The sequence below is a fragment of the Pseudonaja textilis genome, chromosome 2 (assembly GCF_049901715.1).
Source record: "Pseudonaja textilis isolate UNSWEBS1 chromosome 2, rPseTex1.2, whole genome shotgun sequence".
Classification (NCBI taxonomy): Eukaryota; Metazoa; Chordata; class Lepidosauria; order Squamata; family Elapidae; genus Pseudonaja; species Pseudonaja textilis.
In genome coordinates this window covers 111,105,289-111,121,930 of record NC_141991.1, presented here as the reverse complement: position 1 = coordinate 111,121,930, position 16,642 = coordinate 111,105,289, and the positions used below count along the sequence as shown (strand labels likewise).

Here is a 16,642-nt window from a genome sequence, read left to right as displayed (position 1 = left end):
CTGTACACTGGCTGCGTCCCAAAGCATCATTTTCTGTGAATAAGTTAGCAAGGTGTTCTTTTCTTCAGCTGCTTTTCCCTCTCTTCTAATGTGGTTGTGACTGAACAACTCAATTTTTGTTTCATCATTCTAAAGCAGTTTGTCCCAAAACGTTTCAGACTTATCCAAGTATTTTTCCACATGCCATCGGCAGTGGCTTTGTGATGAGGTCAGAGAAAAATATCCTTTTCTTCATTGTAGTAGAATAATGCTTTATAGCAGAGCCATGGAATCCCACTCCAGAGTCAGCTAAACTGTTCAGCAGGTTGCTAGCATTGACCTCTGGTTTTATTTTCCAAGTCTTGTATGTTTTCAGTCAGGGTATTAATATATCCTAGAAACTTCACAATCAGAGAAGAAATTGAAGTTGAAAAGAATTTAGCTATTTTACTAAGACAACATAATATTACTAAAAGATTTTGGAATGGCCTTCAGGGCCCTGCATATTAATGAAAATTTGTGTGGCGAGTTCAAACTCACAATTCATACTGGGAGATTTAAAAATATATCTGAACTATAAGTATACTATTGGAAGGATCAGGGTGCGGGGGGGAATACGAAATAACAGAAAGACTGCTAGATAGTTTCAAAAATATTTGGAAGCTGTAATTTCTGCCCAAATAGATGTTATAAAGTTCTTCCTGAAAGAGTGTCTAAACTCTAGTTATCAGCCAAATCCACAATTGCACCTAAAAGTAAAAATGCAATATGAACTATGCAGGAATATCATTCAGTTTTAACTTTGAATGATATAGAGATTACATCAGCATCTTGTTCAGTTAGAGATTCGTTGAAACACGCAATCGGCCGCGGGTGCTTGTGCATGCAGCCATTAGGAGCTTCACCAAATTGTCTGGTATTAGGTATATAAGTTTCATTTTTCAAGATGAACAATGGGAGAATTTTGCTTGCCTTTGATTATACCATGGGTTAGTGCTATAATATGAACTTTTTCTCTGCAGGATCCCTGTAGGCACTGTGGCATTGTGTAGTAAAAATGATGTACAGGAGCAGAATATTGCTAAAGCAAGACTTTTTCAAGGACCTTTTTGTTTCCTTGAAACCTGCCTTTTCATGTCAAAAGCCATACTCCACCAGTTTGGGGGGGGGCAGTGGGGGCGGCGAAGGAATAAAACAAAATCCAGGGTAGCTGTGTTCTAACTCACAGTGCTTTAATACAAAACAGTTATTTGAAAAGTTAGGATTCCTGGATAGTTGAAATGTAGGCAGCCAGCTGGCTCTTGTCGATGGAAATCTGTTTGCTTTATTGAGATCAGGAAGATAGGAATTACCTGCCTGATTCATTCCCCAAAACCCATCCAACCTATTATCCTGTCTCCAACAGTGGCAGCACCTGATTGCTTCAAGGCTTGATGCCAGAGTTTCCATGTATGGGCAGATGGGGGTTAATCTACCCCAGGATACAGTTGTCCAAATGGCCTCATGCTGGAAGCCAAAGCAGGCATCCTTCTTCAGAATTTGATTTCACTAATCCATTTTTAGAGCATTTTATCAGTTTCCTGGCCTTTCAAAATTAAACCAAACCTATGACATGCTTTTCTGTGCATCCTTCTGTGCATCTCACTGGAGATGAATGTGAGATAAAACAAGGCAGTTTCGGTTCAAAGATATTTAAAAAGCACTTGCAATTGCCTTAAACTGCTAGGAAGCTGCAGCTTTTTAATTGGTATATTTAAGGCTAGTATTATTTTTGCATATTTCTAGTAGCATCTTATTACTTAAATGGGGTAAGAAACAGCAATGGAACAACAACATCATTTTAATAATGCTCACTGAATATACTGTACTGTTTAAAACTGCACACGCATATGGCAGCTAATACTTACCAGAGCCTTCGTAAGTAGGCTGACCCAACATATCAGCATGCTAGAGTTTAGCCACCACTGCTATAGGCTGTCAAGTAATAAATGCTTTTTTGATGTCCCCATAACTCTTTATTTAATTTGGAAATGCTTATAAGATTGTGGTGCTAAGGGTGAAATAGTATGAACGCTTACTTGCAAGTAAGTCTCACTGAATAAACAGGCACAAGATCAAGCTGTAACAATGCTTTATTCCACTGCAGTGGATCTTGATTTGTTTATTTGTTCAGCTTCTGACTGTCTAATCTCTGCTCTTAACCCCCATTCAGGTGGTTGTATGTCTTATGGATTAATTATATACTTCTGCATTGACAGATTTATCCTTATGGACCTTTTCCTAATGCCTGTGTATGAACTGAGCCAAACAAAAGCAGGCAGACCCTCTTCTCCATGAACATTTATTTAGCCAAGAGAAGTGTGGGGGAAAGGCATCCAAAACATAACGAGAGAGAAATTTGATTTTATAGAGCTTAAACTTTGCATAGATCCACTCTAAAAACCCTGAGTTGTGAAATGCTAACTGGCTTTCATATTTCCACCAATGAGAGACGAAGCTATTAGCTATGTGGGAAAATCCATTTTGTTCCCCTCCCTATTGAATTACTATATGATTTGGGAATTAAACATTTATACTGCTTTAACAAAAGTAAAATGTAAGGAAGCCTTTTCTTGCAAATCATTCCTTTAAGAAGAAAACAATCTTCTACTAAATTCCCACAATGTCTCTTTCTAATAACTATGGCCCAATGGTGGAAAATGGAGGGTGCAACCACGAGTAATCTGGAGCAAATGGCTGAGGACTGAGATCAGATTACATAACCACTTGGGCAAAAATACAGAAGGAATGGTCAGATCAGAAGCTTTGTTGAATCTCAGAGAAGGAAATATGCGCCTCACCAAGTGCTGGATGTAAACTCACACTTGGTCCTGTAGTATTTAGCTTGATGGTCGCCGTTCTCTATTGTGAGGGAAGGAAAGCCACTAAAAGCTGAAGGCGCAGCTTTCTGGCCAGGATCCTGACTCCTTATCTTACTCCATTATGAATGTGGAAAGTAAGCAGGATTGCTAAGGGTGCTGTCCTTAGTGAGGTTTGGCTTAGAGAACACAGTCACTGAAGGTCCTGACTTCCTGCTTTCAGGATCACTGGATCCCGAATGCCAATATTCCTGGATTCATGGAAGCCTGGTACTTTTGTGACATTGCTCCTCTCATAAATAATCAGCATCCTGTCATGCCATTCACGCTGTTGTTTAGATAAGCCTTGGATTCACATCCCTTTCCTTTTACTTTTGGGGTGGCCCATTCATGTTTCTACTGCCACCTTTATCCGTCTCCCATTATAGTTCGTTCATACCAACAAAGATGATTAGGGGACTGGAGGCTAAAACATATGAAGAACGATTGCAGGAACTGAGTATGTCTAGTCTAAGGAAAAGAAGGACTAGGGGAGACATGACAGCAATGTTCCAATATCTCGGGGGCTCTGCCACAAAGAAGTCAAGCTATTCTCCAAAGTACCTGAGGACAGGACAAGAAGCAATAGGTGGAAACTTAGGAGAGAAGCAGGCCTAGAACTAAGGAGAAATTTCCTGACAGTTAGAACAATTAATCAGTGGAACAACTTGCCTCCAGAAGTTGTAAATGCTCCAACACTGGAAGTTTTTAAGAAGAGATTGGATAACCATTTGTCTGAAATGCTATAGGATTTCCTGCCTAAGCAGCGGGTTAGACTAGAAGACCTCCAAGGTCCCTTCCAACTCTGTTATTCTGTTCTCTTCTAACTCCCTATGCCCTCCCCGATCATTAGAGGAAACTAAGAAATGGCAGCAGTAGATAAACAGGATTTTTGAGCCAAGCACTCGAAAGAAAACGATCAGATATTTTAAAAAAACAGCATGAATGTGTTCATTTATTGATGTAGCTTTAACAATAAAAGCATGTAATAATATCTTCCTCCCCCCCACCCCCCCACAAGTAATCAGATTTTGTGAAAGGAGAGGTGGTGATTTGTTGAAGGGAATTTAATGTGCTCAGATTCAATGCACGGCCTCTCTAGACTGGGCAGGAAGAGAACTTTTTCTGCTGCCTTTGAAGAGCTACTGTCTGTTTGGGGAGATAGCAAAGGCCATGGTGGAACAATTGTTTGTAGGAGATGTTAGGCAACTGCCTACATTGTCCTCGACTTACAACCTCAATTAAACCCAAAATTTATGTTGCTAAGCAAGACAATTGTTAAGTGAATGTTGCTCCATTTCATGACATTTTTTGCCCCAGTTGTTAAGTGAATCACCACCATTAAGTTAGTAACAGGGTTGTTAAGTGAATCTGGCCTCCCCATTTATTTTCCTTGTCAGAAAGTCACAAAAAGGGATCCATGACCCCAGGACCCTGCAACCATCTCAAATACATGCCAGTTGCCAAGCGGCCAAATTCTGAACACGTGACCATGAGGATGATGCAATGGTTGTAAATGTGAAAAACAGTCATAAACCACTTTTTTTGTTGCCACTGTAACTTTGAATGGTCACTAAACAAATAGTTGTAAGTCGAAGACTACCTGTATCATAGCTTTATCATAGCTGTATCATATGAAGAATGGTTACAGGAACTGGGCATGGCTAGTCTAGTGAAGAGAAGGACCAGGGGAGACATGATAGCAGTCTTTCAATATTTGAGGGGCTGCCACAGGGAGGAAGGGGTCAAGCTATTTTCTAAACTGCCTGTAGGCCAGACAAGGAATAATGGATGGAAACTGAACAAGGAGAGATTTAACCTGGAAATAAGGAGAAGCTTTCTGACAGTGAGAACAATCAGCCAATGGAACAGCTTGCCCTCGGAAGTTGTGGGAGCGCCATCAGTTGAGACTTTCAAGAAGAGATTGGACTCCCATCTGTCAGAAATGGTGCACTTGGGTGGGGGGTTGGACTAGATGACCTACAAGGTCCCTTCCAACTCTGATTATCTGTTATCTGTTAGTTTCCAGCTCCCTTTCTATGCTGATAACAAAGGCACATCTAAGGACATTAGAAGATATAAATTCATTCCACAAGAGTTACTGCTTAATAAGCACGCATAAGAAGGTACCTTAAAGCCAAGGAAGAACCTGAAAGCCTAGGATTTACCTGAAAACTCAGGCAAGAAGACAGAATCTCTGCTGCTCTTCGCTGCTGCTTCTCAAAAACTCTATATACATTTTTAGAGGAGTGCATTGCACGGCTGCTGCTTAAATATTCCCTCTGTGCATCAAGCAGACATATCAAATATGCCTTTATTTTTATATCACCGTTTTACATTTGAAAAACTTAGTGGGAGCAGAAGAAGGCCTCTTTGTGATTGGCATGAGAGGAAAGCCAGTCAGAACAAGGGGTACCCAGATTTTCTTACTGCAAACAATAAGAACAAGTTCTGTCGGCGTTCAGTCTGGAGGGTGGTGGGAAGGGTGTTATTTTGATTCTGTGGATGTGCTTACACAGCAAGTTTGCTACTGCATGTATGGATATCTGTATAAATACTTAAAATGTGAATAAGTATTGTTTTATTGGGAGGGGTTGTGTGAGGCGATTCATTTCACATCACTCTGCTGCAAAGGAAGAATAAGCAGAGACATGTGTCAGTAATGGGGGCGGGGGATTATGGATTCATAAGGATTGAATCATTCGTGACATTAACATGTTGAAAAGGTTCAGATCAAAGATAATACAAATTTTCTTAAATAAATAAATATAGCCCTCTAGGTTTAACCAGAGGAATGTAAAAGTGTCAAGAAAAACTAGCTCTGTGGGACATTCTGCTATGAATATTCTTTGGAATCCACCTAGTTTATTTTGTCGTCCTTCCAGGGAAGGCGTAAGAAGGAAAGTTGCTAACCTCTCGTGGCTGTCTGGGTTTTTTTCAATCAAGCTACAGCAGCCTTTAGTCTTGCCGATTTGAACTTAAATGCTGGGGATGAAGTCTTCTGTGTTTGCTATCCATGACAAACAGGTTGGCTGCTCTTTTCAGCCTGGTGCTGAGTGTGCTGGGCTGGCGACTTTCCCCACAATCTCATCCCACAGAAAGCTGATTATATTACAAATAGAATGCTGTCCATGGAAACATGGACAGCAATAGGAGAGCATCTTCCCCTAGTATAATATACACACCGGTGCTTTTCCCCGACATAGTTTCTTCTTTCTTTAAAAGAAAAGGATGGGTGGTTTCCGATTGCGGTTATAGTAGTTGAGTCTGAACGTTGTGTTGGTATCGGTTTAATTCAAGATGTAAGGAAGCTTGCTGATAAAACTGGAGTTATGAGCAAAGGGCATTTTTTTAGGAGTTGGTGCTTTATGCTGATATTTAGCTAAGAGGCTGCGGTATCCTTCTTTTATATTCTGTTTATCTTTACCCGTTCACCCTTTGGGTACCTAATCTTCAAAGGGTGAGGTCCAAGCCTCTTTATGCTTTTGCACATTTCTAGAATTCCCATATTCCTGACTGTGCTGCTCCCAAATGCAAGTATTGCTGCTGCTGCTGCTGCTGCTGCTGCTGCTGCTGCTGCTACTGCTACCATGATAAGTAGATTCTTAACTATTTGAAGTGCCTACATTCTTTAAAAGGAAACCTCTTTATGGTGATATTCGTCAACTTGCTAGGATTAAAGACAGAAGCAATACGAAGGGGCCCAGAAAGCTTATTTCTTTCATTTTCTCACTGTGAACCATCATTACGAGAATTAAAGGGGGGGAAAAAACAGATAGCCAACTCTTGGAAATAGTCTGTGCAAAGAATACAACACAATGTGCTGATCAAGGAGAGCAAGGAGACCAGAGAAAACCTACACTGCGCAAAGAAATCGCACCCCTCAGATCGGAGATTCCCCATAGATGTTGCCACCTCTCGCACCCCCTCCACCAAGGAGTTCTAATACCTGCTGTATCCTGTGCCTCCCTTCTGCCAACTTAGAAGTAATTTGCACTAAAAGTTAACCTGCCTGCTGGGAAGCCACCTGTCCTATGTCCTGGTTGCCTCCCAGAGGGATGAGTAAAAATGCTCATTCTAAGCCAAGATCACACTATGTGCCTTGTGGTCTTGAGAGAAGGCTACCCTCTCTTGGCTCCTGGCCAATTGAAGGTTACCTATCCTATGATCCTGAAGCAGATGCTCAGAGGCAGAGGTAGCTTTAATTATTAGTCACATAATATATATATACACATGCAATGGGAACCAAAAGAGGAAGATGGGAACTTCGGGCATGGGTGTGTTTTGCCCTATTTTGTGCTAACGTAATCTCTTCATTTTTCGAGCTGCCTCTCAGGTTGGGGAAAAAACGTAGTAGTCAAAATGCTAATTGATTGAAATAAAGAGACCAGAAAGAACATTGTGATCCTCAATGATCCTCAAAGGTTCCTGTGCTTGTATATAAGTTTTACAACATTTGTCTCCGTTTCCTCTTTATGAAGACAGAAGATGTAGAATTAAATTGTTATGAAACCAGAATGTATATCCTTTCTGCAGCTCAGCATTCATGGTGTTTGAGAAACTGGTATATTTGAATTATGTAAAATACGATAAAATATACAGCTTGGAAATAGGCATTGAAAGCTGCAGACACTGAAAAACAAGTGGTTCGTTCCTTTCTAAATGTGCTTTTCCACAATATAGTCCTGCAGTAATTCTGCAGTGTAATTGAAAATACTCCAGTATTTAAGGTTTGTATAATAGCCAATTGATATAATCTTAAAATGTGAAAGTTAAAGATATTCATTTCAAAGGGAAGGCAAACACGGGATCTCTGAATATTTGATGTGAAAAGCAGTTTACCATCATATCTTTCTCTCTTTGCAGCTTTCCGCAGGAAAGAAATTATAAATAGGGCTGGCCAAGAGAAAATACTCAGCAGCAATCAGGAGCACATGTAATCTAAGTAAATGATTTTATGGAATGTGGAGGATTGTACAGAAAAATACATAAGAAGGATACCATTCTGTGGAAACCTTAGCAAAGCTGGGGAGCTGATGGATTTTGATAAAAATTTCTAGCAATTTGCAATATCCAGAGAGTTATTCTTCTGATGCACAATGGTTGCTGTAAATCTTCAGAAATATGTTAACCAATAATACTTGGCCAATCACAGCACCAATTTAAAGTACTAAATGCAAGAGGTTGATCTGACTGAATTAATAGTTCAAGCAGTGCAGAGTGAAAAAAGTATCCTGCGGTAGATTATTATCTACAATATAAACCTATTCACGTGGGGGGGGGGGAGATGGGCTCTATAAGCTTCTTCCCATCTTGAAAGGAACAATCACCATCACACTACGATCCCTTTATATCCTCTTTAGGCAACATTTTTCCTTTGCAGGGAAGAGCAGGACTGGGAAGGTGGGGGGGACACCTGCTCCTTTTTTGTTCGCTCAAATGTTCACTCAAATTCTGGGCTCCATAACCACCAGAGAGGGAGGTTTTGAAGTTTGGCTGTAACACATAAGAAGCCAACGTTGCTTCCATTAGAGAACAACTGCCTTTTCACCCCTCTCCGTTTATGACAATACTTGTGACTTCAGGATGCCCTTCTTGGGCCAAAGAGCAGGAAAATAATTTGGGCAGGGATTAACAGTGTAGAACACAAGGGGAATATAGCAGTCTTCTGGAGGGCAATATAAGAAAAATGGAAGGAGAGAGGCCAGAGGCCAGCAAAAGAGTAATGAGAATGGTGGCCGATTGCAAAACAAGTGAGGCTTTTGCCATCAAGAAATAAGTAATTTTAAGGTTGAGATTTAGAAAAGAAGCTGGTGACTGTAAAGAATGGGATGATATCAGAAGAATGTGCAAAGAAGGGGACTTGTTCTGTTGACTTGCCCCATTTTGTTTTTATTTGATTTCTCTCTCCTTGATCCTCATTTGTCCTTCTTTATTCCTGTGTTGACCCTTACATGTTTACAATCTCCATGCAAGGAAAAAAAATAAGGGTCAACAGCTAAAGAGCCAGCCGGAACGACTATTCCATTCAAATTCTTGGGGCCTCTACTTCCACAGTTCTCGGATGACTTTTGGCCCTGCTGACTGGGAATTTTGGCAATTACAGCCACAATTTATATGAAAAGGCCAGTCAGAGGAAAGCTGGTTAAAAAGTATGGCTGGCAAAGAAGGTTGAGGAAGATGAATATCTTCAATCTCAACCAAACATCATTTGAAGTGTTTGTTTGCTGTTGTTGTTCTTCTATTCAGTTTTTTTTGGGGGGAGGTGCTTTTTCAGTGATACAGGTTGAAGAATCTGTAGAAAGGAAGCTTTTCAATCTTGTTCGTATATACAAACAGAGAGAAACTGGAGATTTTCGTTTTTGTTTTATTGGAATTACTATGACATTTTTAGATTCATAGGTCACGCTGTTCTTATGAGCCTTCAACATTGTGTGGTATTAGTATTAGTGTGAAGTGTCAGAAAATGACCCTATATTTACCATTAATCGTACAGATGTCTAGAACTCCAAGTCCTAGCAGATGCCTTGGCTATAGTGCAGTCTTGTGCTGTCTCAGGAATCTTGCGTATCAGGAGCAAGAGTAGAAAAGACGCTTTTAGTTTTAGTGGAAACCAAAAATAACAACAAAAGTAGGGTTTCTGAAACTTTAAGATGTGTTGTGTAATTTAGGGCATAGGCCAATGAGTTTGTGAGTTCACTGCCGATGAGCTGAAATTCTGAATGAAGCACAAAACTTGAAGTGAGCCCCATATGGAAAACTGTGTGGGCTTTTAGCAATGCTGGTTGACTGAAAATGGCAGGGATTCTTCCTGTTGCCCTTAATAAAGTTAATGAGCTGTGAAACTTTTGGTTGCTTTCTAGGTGCCTAAACCCTAGGGATGTGAAGATTACCTTCTAATTCCATACTTGATCAGAGAAAGGTAGAAGCTTTCGAGAGATCTGAGCTCAAAATAAGAAAGAATTTTCTGACCATGAGAACCAGTTGGAGCAGCCTGACTCTTAAGAGTCATGAGTGCTTTATCTCTGGATAAGGTTGGACAGCCATTTGTCTGGGATGATTTGGGGATTCTTGATTTGGGCAGGCGATTGGAGAAGATGATTGTCATGATCCTTCCAAATCTATGTGCATTGAAACTCCCTCCCTACAGCTATAAGCAATATAATAAAACCCTCTCCCTCCTACTAGAGGAAAAATGTAGAGTTGTGTTGAGGAAAATTTGTGGTTAACTATCAAGGCAAGCCAACATTTATTATGTAAGATATGGAGGGAAATTTATTCTGAAATGTGCTATTCTAACTGAAAATTATTCCAAATATTTTTAGGATTTTGATCTAACCTCTCAGTACAGCATCCTCTGTTGAGTCTACATGGCCAATCTTGTCTGGTTTGAAAAGTTAAATATAATTAGGTAAAGTTTAGGACTTGTTTGGAAAACTATTACGGATTCTCAGGGTTGGACTAGACCTCATAGTAAAGAAGCCATGGCAGAAAGAGGCAATTGTTACCAGTTTTGTATGGTTTTGAAGACTATATGAAGATATCCATGAAGCTACTAGAAGTCAAATTTGACTTGAAAGAGACTATTTATTTTACCTTTATCATTGACCCCATGACTTGGTTCTGTGAACTATCGGTATTCTTTTGAAATAGTATGTCGATGTCCATAAGTAGATTTATGGGGAAATCCTAACATTAAAGAAGTTAATAGGATGCTGAATTATAACTCCAAACTCCAGAATATGACTGTGTTTGAGGAATTATAGTTGTACTGGGCATGAGAAGTGGCAAAAAGAATTATATTGAGGAATGAGGGAAATGGTATTTTTCTAGGCATTAAGGATTGGCTCTTCGTGTAATTTATCTATTCTGGAAAAAGTAATATTTTCAACTAATCAGAAAATGAAGCAATATGTTCTGTTCTGGAATAGATTTCATGAAATTTTATAATAATACAGTGATGTTTCTAGGTAGTAGTATATATTTCTACATTTGATTATTGCATTGTATTACAAGATATCCTTTGTAAACCCGTGACATTTATACATTTAACCTATATTTTAGAGGTATAGTGTTGTGATTTGTTAAGTTTTGTTACAATCTTAAGAAAGTTTGGGGAAGGGCCCTTTTTTCATTTATTTATTGGTTTCAGGTTTAATTTTCATGTGGTTTGTTAATTGTTTTTAATATTGCCTTTTCTGCAGGCTATCTTTTCTATTCTGGTGCTGTGTGGGATATTGTTGTTTTTTTGGGGGGGGGGCGGGTAATCTTATAATAAAAAAAGAAATATTAAAACAAATACTACACTTAGCAGTATCTTTCTATAACATCTGCCTTCTATTCATCAGCAGTGTGTGTGTGTGTGTGTGTGTGTGTGTGTGTGTGTGTACACAAAGCTGTTACTGAGCATTAGTAAACATGTTCCCTCTTCTTGGGAAACCCGGTAGATTTCTTTTTAATATATTACGGCATCCTTTGAGGCATCTCATTCAGAATTCGTTTCTAGCTGATTAGTTTGCATGGGATGTTGATTAAAAATAAGATTAGGTTCCCCCCCCCCGCCCCCCAAAGAACATGGCAGAGAAGAGTCCCTGTTTTGCTGTTGGGGTTAATTGTATGGGGGCAACAGAAGACATGTGACCCAACTAGCCAACCCTTTTTAAAGAAGCATTGGTCTGATCCCCATCTGTTCTCAAAATGGGTAACCACCCCTTTTTCTTGCTATGGCTCTTGCCAGAGATCCTTTTTACCGAGAGACCCCAGTCGACATCCATACATCTCTGATTGTCTTCTATTGCCCTGACCACGGATGCTGCTCAAGAGCCTGGGGCCTCTCTCCTGAATAGCTGCTATTTTGCATCATTTCCTGGGAATCAGGATCAGAATCGTGCTGGGAGGCACCTTAGAGGTCTTCTAATCCAGCCCCCTGCTCAAAGAGGAGACCCTATACCCGTGATGGCTAACCTTTTTCTTGTCACGTGCCAAAAGTGCGAGCACACACATGCCTCCACCCATAATGCAATGCACCATGCACCTCTGCGCATGCGTGACTCCCCCAAATGTCATGCACCTCTGCACATGCGTGCAACCCCCTGTGCTGCGCACCTCTGCACATATGCATATGACACCCCCCCGTACCCACCTCACCCTCTGCGCATGCGCGTGTGTCTCCCCTGTGCATCTCCCTCATGCATGCATGGCAAATACCTGACAATCAGCTGGCTGGCAGGGGGCACGCGCATGCATGTACAGTGAGGCTGTTCTGGGCGACCTCTCACATGCTGGCAGATACGGCTCTGCATGCCACTTCCGGCACACGCACCATAGGTTCACCATCACAGCCCTATACCATTTCAGACAAGTGAAAAAACCCTCCAGGGATGAAGCACCCACAACTTCTGAAGGCAAGCTGGTTAATTGTCCTCACGGTTGGGAAAATGCCAAAAGCTCACAGCAGCTTCTATTGCTTCATTCGATCTATAAGTCCCTACACCAGGGGTGGGATTCTACCAGTTCACACCTATTCTCTAAAACCAGCTGTTAACATTCTAAGCAGTTTGGAGAACCGGTTGTTAGAAGAAATTACTGGCCTAATCCTTTAAGGAAGGCAGGAAGGAAACATTCTGGTGTTGCTTACAGAAACTGCCTCTCCGTTAACCCTTATTACATTCTTGGCAGGACTAGACTTCCTGTTTCAGGAACATCTCTGGAGTTTTTTTCCCCTCCTTTGCTGGTACTTTGCTTGTGTGGAGTAATCATTCAAAGTTACAATGGCACCGAAAAAAAGTGACTTAAGACCATTTTTCACACTTACGACTGTTGCAGCATCCCCACAGTCATGAGAGGCCAGGCGAGGAGATGCGTGCCTCGATGTGAGTGATGTTGAGTTGGCCACACCCAGTCACATGACCACCAAGCCACGCCCACCAACTAAGCCACACCCACTGAACCGGTTGTTAAAAAATTTGAATCCCACCCCTGCCCTACACCCAGTTTGTTCAAAAGCCACCGTGTGTATTTTTGCCAGGGTCTGTAGGGCTTAGAATGAGCCCTCAAAGGAAAGGATCGTGTTTTCTCGGGACTCTTGTAGTTCAGCGAAAAGAAGAAACAACGCCCTTCTCCTTCCTTGGTCAGAGAGTATGGATTGTGCATCTGTATGGGAATCAGATCTGAAAATAATTTAAGTCCCCAATTTTATACTCTGCATTTTTCAGATGGCTGCTGCAGCAGGAAGAATCACCTAATAAAACTCACTTAGAAGCATCTCTGCCTGGCAGGGAGGATTCTGCCTGGAGCCTTGGAAGGCAGCCCAATTGCCGCGTACCCCACGTTCTGGCTGAACTGAATACTGGATTCACGTTTATGCTGCACAAGGAAGCTGGATACAGGTGGCTTTGCAGCTGGCCAGAAGATTTAAACTGGGCCCTGCAGATAATCAGCCTTAAGCTGAAGCCCCAAGTGGCCTTTACAGGCAGGTCTAAAAAATGGATCATTTTCCAGACTCCTTTAAGTTGAGTTTATTCCTAGTGACTGCATCCATGCAGAGATTTCTGGCAGCGTTACAGTAGTAATTTGCTAGTGGCTTCTTCTGGGATTGTTATTATTTTTCTTCTTCTCAGACTAGGCTATTGCTCTGGCATTCCCAAGCAATCTCCCATCCAAGTATAAACTAGTCCTGCTTAATTTGTGAGATCATCAAAGGTCAGTAAAATGCTGAGGCATCCCCAGTTTTCCTAAGGTCTGCAGGAACTCCATGGAGCAAGTCTTCAACAAGCCCTTGAGAAGCAGGCGATTAGCTATATAACCAGGCCTTACAAATGATAGTTGCTGCAAAGTTTTCTTTTCCTGGAGCCTCCACAGTGTGTGAACCTGGGCATTTGTAAAAGAATGTGATAAACTTCCTTGTTTGGTTGAACTTTTTTTTTAAGAAGTCAAGCTATATTATTTAGATTTGGTGGGATCATGTGTCAACATTAGCAAGCTGTGGGTTATGTTCCATTTGCCAATATACTGATATAACAGGAGTATGATGATGGCTATGGATCCATTATCCTGGATAGAATCTTTTCATTACATAATTGAAATAACTGCCGCTCCTAAGCAAATGGGTTAAAAAAAAATGGTTTCTGTTTATCAGCTTTCAAAAGGGCAAGATACCTCAGTGTCTGATCCAAGGATACCCTCGCTTATAACTTTCACTTGATTTATTTTTCTACCCTTTCCTATTGAAACGACCCTTCTGAAGTTTACTGTGAAGGCGCTGATCAATAGCAAAGATTTCACAGCAGGAATTTCTCAGAATTGAATTCACTAGTAATAGGTGTGCAACTATAAAGGCATGATAAAAAAAAATGATCCAGGAAAATAGATATTTATTTGCAACTTCGGAGTAGTGTGTTGGTAGTCTGTAAAAAACCTGTCCAATGGCAAAGGAGTGTTACTGGGTTTTTTTTTTTAATGCAGAGGTATTTAAATTCCTATTTAAGCATGGAATTTATGAGAAGCCGGCTGAATAAGAGCACAAAATTTGTTTGTATGATGGAACTCTCCCTACAAAGAATTTAATTATCTATCTAAATGTTAACTGTTGGGCAAGAAGGGTATAAAGTTGGAAATAACTGGAAACTTAACCAAAGAGAGGGCTGCTACTGGGGGTAGAATCTTCCATTACTGTTACAACGTGTGTATGCTGAAGCTTTGCATTTTGCTGCAGATCCAAAAGTGCAAGAACCCTGTCCAACAGAACCTGCATCAAAAAAGATGGTTCTGGCAGGCTCCCTTATACATTGCATTACAGCGTCAGGAGCCATTGTGAGATGGAAGATGCTGTCTGTGACCAGCATTCTGGATTCAACTTGTGTCAGGCAGAGAGCCTGTATGTATGTTTGAGTTTGATACAGGCAGAGCCCTGAACCATGTTACAGAAATATCTCGGCCTTTTCTATTTCCTTTGATAAGATCACGGTCTTAAACAGATCCTGGTTCTCTTTTCAAGGAAAAAGGGAATATGAAGTCTCTACTTTATCCAGACTCACAAGCCAAAGAGTTCCCCCACCCCCTCCATTTTAAATCTCATTCGGCCACACTATACTTGCCTTTCGTTCTCATGTCCCTTAATCGGTACAAGTCTTAACTTTCTTCAACTATCTACCTGGGCCCTAGAGATTGGGAGAGAGGTAGGAAGGAGGGAAGGAAGAAGCTTTTGGAAGTCGGTATGCCGCCCGGGTCATTATCATCTCTGGAAGAAGTGCTCCGAAGATCTCGGCCACTTTCTCTGGGGTGATGCCCGAGTAGGCAACAAATCTGAGTTAGGTACCCCACCCTTACCGTATTGGCGAAGCGAAGCGAAGCTTGCTTACTGGCCTATTTATCGCAGGGCAAGAAGCTGAGCTGCAGCAGGTGAAGGGTTAAGTGCAGGCTCAGCTGTTCCGGATTTTCTTGGTTTCCTAGCGAGCTGTTTGATATCTGAATGCACAGGGGACTCCCCCGCCTCCCAGCCCTCTCTTTCTTCCCCCTACCCCCACGCGCGCACACGCGCGCACACACACACACACGCACACACACACCCTTTGCAGACCATGCGCTCGCTCAGCCGCTTCGTCTAATGGCACCGACTCTCAGCCGGCACGCTGCTCCTTCGTTGTTTGAGCCGAGGACACAGAAGGCAGCTCCTCTCATGGAGCCCTCTTAAATAGCTCCACACGAGGGAGCTGCCAAAGGGGTGGGGGTGGGGGCAAAAACGGAGAAAAAGCAAGTACTGTGAAGAGAAGAAGCAGAAGGAGCTGCCAACATCACCGCTCCTGGGTTTGCTGGCGACCCATGCTCTGCTCGATGGCTAACTCAGGCTGCCTCCTGGTCTCCAACTCAGCCTTGCTCCCGCACTCTCTCCCTTGTCCCCCAGCCTTCCTCTACCTCCAGCAGGTAAGTCGCCTCTTTGTGCCTCCTGTTCACACGTGGTTGGCCTCCCCAGGGCTAAAAGATCAGGGCTTCCGTCGCCGCTACCGCGGGCTCCCCAAAGGCAGGTCTAACTCGCTCACAGGTTGGAGATGGGCTCCAGGGTAACACCTGTGCGCTGTCTGGCTGCAGTAGGGCTGACTTGGCAGCCAGCTCAAGATCAAGGAGATGACACTTCTCTGAGCTTGTAAGTGGGGGGGGGGGGAGAGTGCAGCACTGTTCAACTTTACCTCCCCCGCCCCCATTAAGACAATAGGTGGCTGTGTTGTATATCTGGAGTGTGTACCTGTTTGTGTTACCAGGGAAGCCCCGTTTAGAATGTGTTTAAAGCCTGGTTTCTGCCAGCAGATGCCATGCATGTGGGCTATCTCGCTCTTGCTCTCTTTCCGCTGCCTTTTTTTGTTGCAGTCAAATTTTATGCTTCCAGGGTGGTCTGGATGTGGCTGTTTTGTATGTAGACATGTGAATAACCTAAAAGACAGATCTGTCTGTCTCAACTTGGCCCTCCGAAGTGCTGCAACCCAATTTCCAGCCAGCTTTGGTTTTGCCAGGCATGTCTCCCCTTAGCTGAAGCATCTCACTGCAATGTGAGTCTAGTTCCTTAACTTCTCTCAAGGGAGGGGGGGGCTTGCGATGCCCACAGCACCCTCCCCAGCAGGGCCACGGCACTTTCTTTCACTTTGGCACTGTGATCAAGGAGCCGCACATGTTTCTTGCCCGGGATCTCCAGAGGAATGGAAGCTGTTGCCTTCAAAAGTCTCTTTGCAGCATCGGAAATCCCTGTCTCCCAGCTGTGCTAACCCTTCCATTTG

General features: G+C 42.2%; 1 protein-coding gene across 15 annotated transcripts in view; it reads left to right on the top strand.

Annotated features, from left to right (window-relative positions):
• The window catches only part of RBFOX3 (RNA binding fox-1 homolog 3), a 460,885-nt gene that overhangs the window by 375,562 nt on the left and 68,681 nt on the right, over positions 1–16,642 (top strand). For 6 of the 15 annotated variants that reach the window (XM_087924923.1, XM_087924936.1, XM_087924935.1 and 3 more), the window contains exon 1: positions 15,386–15,797. The exons of 4 other annotated variants lie outside the window; for them this stretch is intronic. In XM_087924923.1, coding sequence (XP_087781049.1) covers positions 15,696–15,797 — 102 coding nt within the window. In that variant the 5' untranslated portion in view covers positions 15,386–15,695. Of the gene's footprint in view, positions 1–15,385; positions 15,798–16,642 lie in introns of those variants that run through there. 5 more of the 15 variants (XM_087924927.1, XM_087924929.1, XM_087924928.1 and 2 more) reach the window with 3 other exon arrangements.